We start from the raw sequence: 12,511 nt of genomic DNA, 5'->3' as shown, positions 1-12,511 counted from the left end.
TGAATCAAATTCAAATGCCAAATAAATTGGTTTTAAATAAAGTCACATGACTTTTGTTATGAAACTCCAGAATTTTTACAGCATAGATACTAATAACGAAATGTTTCTCATAGGTCAAATGTAGAAGTGAAAAGAGAACATATCTGCAGTTAGTCATGTATCTTGGGGGTGAGAAAAATAACTGTGAAATAAAATACAGTACTATAAACGGACTTAAAGTCTTTAGAACATGTCAACAAATACACTTAGGTTGCAAAAGCTGGCAGTTAACAATTCCTTTTTACATATATATTCAAAATGAATAAGCCATATGGAGTTATACAATCTATGTAGTTTTAAAAACTTTTAAATACTTGGGATTCCAAGGATAAACATTTAGATAGTCTTATTATAAAATATGAAATTTTTCGTTTCTGGAATACTTAAGCTGGGATGTTATCCATAAACTGATTTTTCGCAAATAGCAACAATTAGTCTCAAAACATTGATTAGCAGCACAGATTAAAGGAGTCACGTCTGTGAAACCTAGTTGATCAAGAACTTCAAAAGAGCCATCTGTAAATACTGAAGGGCCTGATCATCAAAGACTTCTCTGTTTTGGAATGGCATAAAATTGAGGAAATTAAGAGTTCATGGAAAACACTGTTAATGGGGATAATTTCAAGTTTACAGTCTATGAAATCTGAAGGCACCAAGAGGCAAATAATATTAAAAATGTGTTAGAAATATTGAATTTTATGCAGCTTTGGTCACAAATTCTCTTCTGCTCAAGAAATAAAATTTAAAATTTGAAACAGTTCTCTAACAACATATTTGATGTCAATGTAAGCTACTAAACTAAAGCCAATCAAGCACTTCTTAGGAAGACTCACCTAAAACACTGTTTTCCTATTTGTAGAAAATTTTCAAAACCAACGAACAAAATACTTCTTTTCTCTCTGACTTTATATACTGAACAGTCTGTCATGATAATCACCAAGTACATGAAAGTAGTACATGAGAAAGTCACTTAAATGTGACATATGTCTACCTGCTAAACTAAGATACTATCTGTGTAGGGTAACTAACTATAATAGTGAGGAAAAACATACGTATATATTCTACCTCAAAACTAAGCTAAAAAACTGTTGAAGCTTAAGGAATGAGGTACATGAGCCCTCTCCTCAGCAAAAACCTTCTCCTTCTCTTACGTCAAAACTCAACTTCAGAAATCTCTAAATAGAAACCAGGGAAATACAGTAAGCCGAGGAACAAGGGCCATCTCCAACATTATCATCTACGGATTTTAAATGATTTAAAAAATATCCTTTAGGTAAAGGGTTACAACACAACAGATCAGGGCAACAGAAGCTTTTCCTGCATCCTATCTTACAGTCAGGAAAGTAATAAAACAAAACTAACTCCGGGAATATCCAAGAGCACTGGCTTTGGAGTCAGAAGGCCTGAATCTGACCTTAGGCCTTGTGTGACTTAATAGCTGTGTGACTCAAATCCTCAGCGCCTCAGTTTCCTTAATCCATAAAAAAGGGGAGAAAAACACTCATTACAGTTACTGAAAAGATAAAATGAGATTATGTATACATACGGTCTGAAACAATTAAGCCTGGTCTGTGTTTAACATAGGGTTATGATTTCCAAATATGCTGTATAAAGATCAACTTTTGGTACAGTATCTTAACATATACCAAATATTTCATCATTATTAAGGTACTACTGAGGCAAACAGAACACTTAAGGCAAACAGAATTCATAAACTTAGAGCCAGGTATACCAAGCTATTTAGTACATTCGAACACTTAAGGCAAACAGAATTCATAAACTTAGAGCCAGGTATACCAAGCTATTTAGTACATTCCATTGGAGAATTCCACCTCTGGGATTCAGAGCTCCCCCAGGATTTCCTTATACACAACTGTACCACAAGATTTTACTTAAAAATACAATAATCACTAAAAAACGTATTGAAACGGTTCCAAGATACATACTACTTTAACAATAAAAGCTTCAAGAAACACCTTAACAGCAACCATAGACTTAAATGATACAAATTTCCATTTCTCTCCGTGACATTTAAACCCTTCACTCTGATCACTGTCAAATTAATCACATCACGTTCCAAATCTGACATATTCTCACTCTTCCATATTGTTACACAAAACTGCCTTCTCCTTCTACTTGGAAAATCATCTGCTTCTCTCATCAGTGACCTAATCTGAATGACTCTTAAGATTCAACTCTAGAGTTAGCTTCAGAAGAAAGCAAAAGTAATAATGGGTTGCTTCTGAGGACAGAAATTGGGTGGCTGGAGGACAGAGGTAGCAGAATGGCTTTCAATTTATATTCATATATTTTGAATTTTGAACTGTATAAATGTATTGCCTATGCAGAGAGTAAGTTAATTTTAAACAGAAATCAGTCTAATTACTTCCTCCCCACACAAATCTGACCTGATGTCCTAAGTTGCTCCCATTAATAACTTAAATTTACTCCATCACAGCCTGTAACGTATATCAAAGTATGCAACTTCAAATCGTAATTATTTTCATATAGCCAGAGATCTTGGAGGGAAGGATAGTTTTATTTCTGTATCCCAGTACTTACTACTCAGAAACCACAAAGAAAGTTGAATGATTCACATATTGCCACTTGAAATGTTTTCCTGGGCATTCAACCTACTTAAGGAGTATTTGCAAACTTCATTTTTTGTCACACAATAGTCTGGGGGCAGGAAAAGGGTTTGACCAAGAGGAAGGTTTAAGTTGGCAGCTCTCTCATGAAACATGTCTGTGTATGGACTCATACTCAGGGAATCTTAAAATCTGACCAAAGGCTCAAATTCTAATTTTACCAATGAGGAAAACCAAAAAAGTTAAATGACTTGACCAAAGAAATCAGCTAAATGGTGGAAGAGCCAGGATTAGAACACAATTTGCTGTACCACTTAACTACATCACGAGTTTTCTGGCCTGAAACAATGTCTCCTTTTCTGTGATTATATCCATGCCATCCAATTACATTTTTGGATCAAAACTAAACACTCTTGGTATGGTTTCTAGCATGTCAAGAGTTGATCTGGGAAAACAGTGTAGACACTGAAACATTGATGTTTCTGTGATGTATGTTTGCCATACATACTGTTTTAGGTTATGCATGATTGTTCACAAATCACTTGCATACCTCATTTAATCCTCTCAAACTCTCCAAGGTAGGTATTACCCCATTTTTCATATGGGAAAACAAGGCTTAGAGGGCTAAATAACTAGCTCAAGGTCAAATGTCTCAAGTATGAGGCACAGTTGAATTTCAGCCCAGGCATGCCTGACTCCACTGTCTATAATGGTTACTCATATGATATGCTATAGTACATAATTAAACACACTATTGATTTATTTGATCAGGAGCCCCCTCTCCTTTTTTTGCTTTTGTTTTGTTTTCAAAAGTTAGGTAGACCATATAACATGGATTTGTTTTGGTTTAACTTACAAAACCTGTTAGTAAAACTGAATTCTAATTCTACTTAAGAAATTAGTCGGCCTTAAACTTTGTTTTGGGTATCTTTCATGCACAGATTAAACAATTTACTTGTGTAATAATGAAGATGGATAGCCTAAACCTTTACAAAGAACATTTAAAACACACCAGCATTATTTATAATAATTGACACATTAATCGTAGTTTCTCTTCTATACGTCAATACTCTTTAGTCAAATTATAGTGAGAGCTTATAGGAAAGGAGGCTTTAAGTAATTTAACATTCAGACTTCACTTATTTGTCTTGCCTACTCTGATGAGTATAAATTATCAAGACATTTACTAATCGTCTATGTCCGAGGTGAACACTATTAAAATTATTAACTCAATCATCTACAGAATTTTCACGTAACTGTCCATATATAAATGTACAACTTAAAGAATGTGAGTTCATTCTTTTTAACAAAGGGTAGCTTGAGTACAAAGATATAAAACTAAATACTTTAATCTGATTTGGGGCTTTAAATTTGAGAGATAAGCAATCTAGAGTAGCATATATGAAATTGAACTCACCTGATTTAAAAGTAGAAATTATGCACATACTTTTTAGAGGTAAAGCAGATAATCAATATACCTTTAATATTACCAGCCAAGTTTGAAGTGTATACATTATATTATGAAAGTCACCTAATGATGTATAGGAATGATACAAATTGGTTACTGTTCCTAAATCTTTATGGAGGAGTCCCAATTCTTACCCTAAGCAATGCCAGATTAAGAATATAACAAATATTGAGTAATCTCAGTCTGGTATGTTCAAGAATTGCTGTGGGAGGGCTTCCCTGGTGGTGCAGTGGTTGGGAGTCCACCTGCCAATGCAGGGGACGCGGGTTCGAGCCCTGGTCTGGGAGGATTGCACATGCTGCGGAGCAGCTGGGCCCGTGCGCCACAGCTGCTGAGGCTGCGCTCTGGAGCCCTCAGGCCACAGCTACTGAGTCCGTGTGTCGCAACTGCTGAGGCCCGCTCACCTGGAGCCCGTGTTCCGCGACGGGACAGGCCACCGCGGTGCACCGTGGTGAGGAGTGGCCTCTGCTCGCAGCAGCTGGAGAGGGCCCCAGCGCAGCAACGAAGACCCAATGCAGCCAAAAAAAACCAACAGAATTGCTGTGGGAAAGGCCTAAATTATACCAATGATTCAGGCATGCATATTCTTTGTGATGCGGTAATTTGTGTTACACCATTTAAAAGAACAGCTTCAAATCACAAGTCTACTGGTTTAGTATAAAGAAAAAACAAACTTAAAGGATTTATTCCAATTCAGGAAATTCGCTACCACAGACCCCTTAAATACTGTCATCAATTAAGATTTATTAAAAATCTGCTCTTCCCATTAATAAAAAATTACTTAGAAACATCATGGTTCAGGCTACATTTAACCAGACATACCTGTTTTTGTAAAGCCTCTCTTGTATTTCGAGAGTAATGCAATTAAGAAATAAACGGTATCTGTTTGGAAGGGGAAATACATACTGGTCTAAAACAATTATTAAAAGAAGGAATTAGACCACTATTCCTCACTAGTAACACGTGTTCCTATTCCTTCTGAGACCATATTTCATGTCATTTCACTACCTTTACTTCTGTGTTGGTTACCTGCCATTACTCCCTACTCCCACAACCCCCCAGCTTCTACCATTTCGGGAGAGAAAAGTCAAGATCCTTTTACACTCCCCTATCAACCATTCCTCAGGGAAGAGATTCACTGGTTTCTTTACCATCTGATTGGTGGGGCTGCTCTTTGTTCCTAGAGGACTCTATAGAAGCATGACTGCTTCCAACCTCCTTCGGTGCTGAGAAAGACTAAACTCTATTCTAAATTACCAAGTACCAGATCCATAAATCCAGTATCATGTTTTATCATTTCCAAATTAGTGCTATCAGAATTCTCAAAGAACAAATAGATTGGTATTACATTTATTCTCATAAAGAAGAAAGCATATATCCCACTACCACTACTGTGAAAAAACAAAAATGACTTCTCATAAAGGCAGTTTAGTTCAAGATACATACCCTCCAGCCCTTACAAGAAAAAGACAGTATTAATAAATTAGTTACTTGGAGTGTGTCTTATCCACACACATAAAAACCCTTACATTTTCTAAAAAGTTAACCAATGTTCAGCCTATACAATTTAGTTCACACAAAATTTTAAACAAAGGTGTATCACTGTGAATAAAAAAGGCCATGCTCCCACTTATACAACTCTTGGTTTTAGGAATTTCAGGCTCTTTTGGATCATCGGCCTTTCTGGAAATCTATGATAATTTCCTTAACTTAGAGCCAGGTTTATGACTAAAGCATATCAACATGGCACACTGATGAATGCATCAGTATCATTTTTATACTAAATAATGATGTCACTCATACACAGGAGATACTACACTTTGATTACAAAATCCTTACTAACTTAGATAGGCCTAAGATGGTACCTGGCGTGTGATTTAAGCATCAACTGTAAAGCTGCAAGACAAAATTACCTCCACACTTCAATACTGATAAAGAACCATAAGCTCCCAAAGAAATACAGATTCAAGTTAAGGAGCTTTCATTTTTAAAGACTAAATGCAGTAAGACTTTTTCAGAGTTCTAAGAAGTTCCCTATAGATTTTTGAAACAAAGTAAGAGTGACAGTTCTGCCTCCTGATATACATTTACATAATCCTCTCTTAAACGTCAAGTTAAAAGAAAAAAAACTCCATTAAAAGAAGTGTGTATATATGTATATCTCATACATATGTCTATATAGATATATATAAAGTGTACAAGCACAATCTATATTTATAGCACATACCATGACACGCCACTTAACACTCACAATTTATAATATTTTATCAGCAATCATTAGCAAACTACACAAATAAAACTATTAACAAGATATAAAGATATCTGCCACTAGAGGATCCTTACAATCAGGTTTTCAACAGTCTTTTGGTTGCAGTTGACAGTCCACAATTGCAGCCATTCATAAGAGTTCCTGGCATGTGGCCTACAGAGTTCACAATGGTCAGCTATCTATGGAAAATGATCTGTACCATGTTCCTTTTCCAAAAGGGCCAGTAATATTTTGCACCTCCCCCTATTTACCAAATAGGAGTCTGTTAAGCGTGTAGGTAGTTTAAACAAATTTTGTAACGTTCACTGTAAAAGTGTCTATGCATTTTTTTATGAACTATATCTTCAACCATTATTATATCCTCCAGTTTACACAAAATCAATTTGAAGAATCTCAACAACTGACCATAAACTAGAATGATATATAAACTTCATGCTAATTAATACCATATGGTCAATTGGCAATGTTAACTCAGAAATTTAACACTTTAATTATTTTGTATACACAACCATCAGCCCTTTTAAAGGTATGATAGTATATAAGGTCTGAGTCTTTAAAATAAATGGTCTCAGAATGAGCCAATACAGATCCTTGTATTAAGTGACAGAAACAAAATCACAAGATAGAGTGCTTAATATATCAACTTAAACCACCCGATCTTTTTGTTAATCTTCCATTTTCCTTCCTTTTCTCAACAAAATAGACTGTGTTTACTAATGTCTTAATGGTTTTTTAAAAGGCAAACATCTTTTTTTACAAATATTTTCTAAGGATCTGAAATTTGTCAGCCTATTAATAATTACTCAAGACCTCTCACTCCAATATGCTTTATTTTACATCTGAATGACTGCAAATAAAATTGTATGAAGATTTTAATTTAAGAAGGCAACCTAAAATCACATTAAAATCATGATTTTGTTAGTACTATCTCCTCAAAAGTAGTCATCTCAGTAATTGAAACATACGCCTGGAAAAACTGTTACTTAATTTCAAGAATACAACTTTAAAAATGCCCTCTCTTTTACAAAGGCTTTCCATTAAAAAACAAATTTAAAAAGACCCCAAAATGATTTCTACTTAATGGATTTATTCCTTCACCAGGTGTGTTGGTCCAGTGACAAAAACAGTCAAATGTGTAAGATTACAACTTGGAAACTGGCATGTTAAATTAGAAAGCAATGAAAAAGTTATAACAAAAATTAGAAATGCACATTTGATAAGCAATGAAGATTTTAAAAGACTGGGTGGGGGAGGGAAGCGCCACATTTAAAATAGGACTATACACACATGAAAACCCCTGCACTGGATTAACTGTTACAACTGATAAGAACACTGATACAGTAGTATCTGTAGTTCAAATAGTCACAAATTTGGAAATGAGATTCTTGAAATTCAACTCTTTTAATAAAGTAAGAGAAGAAATAAATGCATCTTTGAGGTCATACCCTAAAGAATACATCCCAGAGTTTCCATTTATCAACAGATCTCTCTGCTTCATATCATATCGTCACCAAAAAGTTCTGGGGAATGTAATTACAAATGCTGTAAACTGAGAGGTGTGAAGAGGAGAGAAAACACATCCTTCATTCATAGGTGTGCATGTGTTTTTGGGGTAGTGAGGGGTTGGGAAAACCAGTCATCATTTCTTGAAGAGATACAGTGTGAACAGGAACAGAGAGGTAGTAAGCAAATGGTTATGTACGAACCCATCACAAAAAATTGGCTTCTGGCAGCTAGAAACAGGAAGATGCCTGTTGACTATTACCATGTTGACTATTACCAAAGGTGAACAAATAAACTCAAGTGGCATTTCAGGTGTGCCCCTACGTGTGAGAAGTGAAATATGGCAGAAAATGTAAAGAGGGATTTTTGAGTGGCTTGTGGAATCAGTGTCTTTACTTGGTAGTCCCATCCATATAAAATTTCTCCATGACTAGCTAGCTGAGCTCACTCATGGACACGTGGTACTACTCTCTAAGAGTTCTCAAATGGAAGAAAGACTCCCCACAAACAAGTCACCTACAAAAAAAAGATGAACTTTGAATTACAAAAGGCAAAGAAGATGAATTTCAGTGAGCATTTTTCAAACCAACAGAAGTATATAACAAAAATACAAGGCTAATTCGAAATGAAAAAGAAAAGAATGTGAAGGAACTCAGAAGAAAATAGGAAGAAAAAGCTTTAACAGCTCTCATTGTAGTCTACATACCAATTATTCAAGAAATCTATAAAAATAGTTCTGCTCTTTCAACACATCTAAAATTAACCTCTCTCAAAACAAAAACCTCAGAAAATAAATTTCTAACTGTAAAGTACCTGAAACTTTCTCTGTAATTTTTAAATGTAATATCTGGTAATAAGTCAGTTTTTAAACATTTGTATTATACACACTACATCAAATTTTCATGTGACATTTCCTCAAAACCACTTAAAATCCTCATTAAACCATAACCAAACATCAACTGTACTGGAACTGGTATAGCAATACACCAATTTTCCCTTAAACTATTTAAAAGCATCCCCCCTAAATACAGGGAGCCAATTGTTAACATTTATACTTTTACTATAAAATTACTCTAATTTCAAGAACTACAGCTTTCACTACTGTCAAGAGTCTCCTACCTCCCTTGCCTGTAGTAAAAAGATTGATGGAAGATAAGAACATCTTTCCAATACACTTTTTGCTTTTAAAAAAAAAAAAAAAAAAAGCATCTTAAAGAAGTCACTGGGACGCCTCCTGACCTTCTATCCTCTTTTACTAAAGGGCTGAAGAAGATACGATCTTCAAAGCCGGATCTGACATTTCACCATTATCTCTCCAGCCTTTCCAGATACACTGGAGGAGATACCTTACGTGGTTCTTTCTCTACTAGACGGCTTTCTGGTTTTCCAGAATGGGAAATGTTTAATTTTATCTCTCAGTCTCAAAACTCACACTGACAAAACACTCTGCCATTAAGTGTTCAAGTGTGATTGATATCTAATAAAGGGACAACCCTACACGGCATAACCTACTAGCCACCACTTCTAAATTGAGAGGATTAAACTAAAATCCGCCCTTTTGAATCAACGATGTTGCATTCCTATCCAATTTAGTGCTTCTAAACAACTGTGACGCCAATTCTCTCCTTACACATCTTTTTTAACATCAGTAATCTAAAATTAATGTCTTTCAAGAACCGATGAATCAATTTTACTAAACACAAACTAACTTTTATATTTAGAAACATTAAGGGCCTCAAATTGAGAAAAGAATCTCCCACAGTTGCATCCTAAACTACAATGTCCGGTCAAGCATTCCCATCAAATATTTCAAATAAAATTTCCATACCTGTCTTCATCACCATCAACAGGAATAGCTATGCTGAATACAGAGGTGGAGAGACTGTTCATAGGTGTTAACTGAAGGGGGTTTGCCAGGGCATCTGCAACAGGAGGCTTCACAACAGGCTTAGTTTCAGCAATGAGAGAAAGTGGTGGTTGAGGTAGGGGTTCGGATTTTCTTCTAGTATCGTCAACTTGCCCGACTAAAGGCTGGGTCTGAGTCTGAAACTGGCTTAGGTCAGACTGCGGTAGACTCGTCGGTGCACTGGCCGTGCCTGGCGCTAAGGGCAGCCCCACGTGCTGGATGATGCTGCCGCTCCTGCTGACCGGAGGATGGCTGCTCAGCTGCTGCGCCTGGGCCAAGGGCGCGGGTACATTTGGCATAGTAACAGAAGTGGTAGACACACTAGGCACGCTGGGAGCGGGCGCGGCTGCAGGCACGTTCGGAACTCCGGGCACCACGGCGTGAGGGCCGCCGGGCACTGCCGATGGCGTGCCGCTGCCGCCCATCTGCGGCGGAGGCGCGGGCTGCGGCTGCCCGGCCCCGGCGGGAACCAGGCCCGACTGCGCCGCGCCTCCCACGGCAGCCGGGGGCACTCCGGCCGGCTGACCGGGGGCGGCCGGTCCGCCCTGCGCGGGGCCCGGCCCCGGGGCCACGGCTTCGCCAGGCAGGGAGGCCGCGCCCATAATCTGCGCGCCCGTGGAGGAGGCGTTCCGGCCGGGGCCCGCGGGGAGGCCGGCCGACGCGGCGGGGCCCGCTCCGGCGCCCGCGGACGAGGGCTGCGCCGGGCTGGGCGGCTGCAGGCCGGCCATGTGCGGCTGCAGGTACTCACTCTGGCCGGCGGGCTGGACGGGCAGCAGATGGCCCGGCGGAATCTGAGCCTGGGGATACGCGAACTGCTGGGGCGGCGGCGCGGCAGAAGCGCCCACGGCCGGGCCGGGCTGCGGAGGCAGGGCCAGGCCGGGCTGCGCCAGGGTTACATTCGTCAGCGGCAGGCCCTGTCCGTTGGGCCCCGGGGGGACGGAGCCAGGCGCGGCGCCCTGGGGCTGGCTGGGCGGCGGGGCTGCCATCATCTGCGGCGGCCCAGCCGCGGCTCCCGGGTACGGCGGCAGCGGAGCCGAGCTCGGAGCCACAGCCCCACCTACGGGCGGCGGCTGCGGCTGCGGCTGCCCAACGCCAAAACTCTGCGGCGGGGCCGGGGCGGGCTGGCTCATTTTCTCCGACGGGGGTAGCTGTGACACAGCAGTCAAGGAACTGTCAGTTCCCGAGTCGGGTCCGTGCGCCCCCGGCATGGAGGCCACCACCACCACCACGGACCCTCCGGTGGCGCCCAGGCCGCTGTCCCGATCCGCAGTCTGATCAAAAGTATTGCTGTGCCTAATGCAATCCCCGGACCGCGTCAGGACGCTGCTGTCGGAATCCCGCTCATAGTATTCCATGCACGTCCATCGGCCGCGTCTATACGGCTCCCCGCTGCCGTGGTCCAGCTTGATCACGCGGAAACGGGAACTACAAGTGGTGGGGGGCTGCGAGGGGGCGGCAGTCCCTGGCCCGGCGGAGGGGCCCGCGACCGGGGGGGCTCCGGGGGCCCCCGGGGAGGGGGCCGAGGTGGCGGCCGCCGCTAGGGTACTGGCCAGCGCCCCAGCCACGCTGCGGGCCGAAGTGGCTCCTCCTCCGTTGGCGGGAGTGGCCGCCGCGGCCGCCAGCTGTCCGTCCAGGACGAGGTTGGGGGAGACGGTACCGGGAGTCTCCGCATCCCCAACATTGTTGAGCGTCTCTTCGGAGGAGCTGCGCTCGCAGACCTCCTCGGGGCCGTAATCCGTGGCCCGAGAAACGTCGAATATCTCGGAGGAGACGTCCTCTGTGCGTGACTCGTCCGGATCGTCCAGGCTCTCGGTGTCCTCGGTGATGCTAGTGGCCACCTGGGCCGTGGTGACACTGGTGATCTGGAAGCAGCTCTTCTTCTTGGCCGGCATCTTGGACATGGTGAGGAAGGCTGGAGGGCAGAGAGGTACGCCGGCTCCTCTGCGATCTTGCCGGAAACCAGGAAGGGCAGAGCAGGGCCCCCAAAGACAAAGTCCGCGTCCGCGCTGGGGTCTGAGGCCCGCCGCTGTAAGAGTCACGGGTTGATCCGTGCGTCGGCCGCTCCGCGAGACATCCTCCTCCCGTTTCCTTCTCCGTGTCGGTCTCTTCAGCTCTGCCCCCGTCTCACTCGCGCGGCGGCTCCTCCTTCCTTCTCGCCTCCCGCAGTCGCAGCACCTCAATTCAATCCCCCCAGTGGCGGCGAAAGCGCGATCCCAGGGGCGGGCCGGCTGCTTCCTCCTCGCGTCTCCAGGCCGCCGTGGTCAGTCCAGCTCGGCGCTGCGCGCGGTCAGCAGGCCTAGGCTGGGGGGTGGGAGTGGGAGGGCGAAAGGGAGGAGGCGGCGGCGGCGGCGTGAGGGGCGGTGCTGTCCCGCTCCTCGAGCCAGTGCCGGCGTCAGCTCCGGGCTCTCGGACGCCGAGAGGGAAGAAGGAGGAGTGGCGAGTCCGGAGCCAGGGATTCCTGATTCAGCCGGGAGCCGCGGGCGGGCGGCGGAGCTTCGGTGCGGCCGGGCGGCCCTCCCTCCCCGGCTCTAGCCGGAGCTCAGCCCCAGGGACATGTCGACTGTCTCTGGCGGAAACCCGCTCCGGGGGAGGGGAACGCCGGCTCGGTCCTCCCCTTACAGGGGGAGCCACCCCCGCGGGCGGGCGGCGGCGGTCTCGGCCTCCCCTCGCGGCTCTTGAGAGAATGAGGGGCGGCGGCCGGCGGGCCGGCAAGCGGCGGCGCTCTGGCTGTGTGAGGT

General features: G+C 43.1%; 1 protein-coding gene across 3 annotated transcripts in view; it reads right to left on the bottom strand.

Moving 5' to 3' along the window:
- TSC22D2 (TSC22 domain family member 2) overlaps nt 1-12,148 on the bottom strand; it is a 51,077-nt gene extending 38,929 nt beyond the window's left edge. For all 3 annotated transcript variants that reach the window (XM_068546094.1, XM_068546095.1, XM_068546096.1), the window contains exon 1: nt 9,696-12,148. In XM_068546094.1, coding sequence (XP_068402195.1) covers nt 9,696-11,674 — 1,979 coding nt within the window. In that variant the 5' untranslated portion in view covers nt 11,675-12,148. The remainder of the gene's footprint in view (nt 1-9,695) is intronic.
- Between the last annotated feature and the right edge of the window lie 363 nt (nt 12,149-12,511).

This window comes from Eschrichtius robustus, chromosome 6 (assembly GCF_028021215.1).
Source record: "Eschrichtius robustus isolate mEscRob2 chromosome 6, mEscRob2.pri, whole genome shotgun sequence".
In the NCBI taxonomy this organism is placed as follows: Eukaryota; Metazoa; Chordata; class Mammalia; order Artiodactyla; family Eschrichtiidae; genus Eschrichtius; species Eschrichtius robustus.
This window is presented reverse-complemented; position numbering and strand designations above follow the sequence as displayed.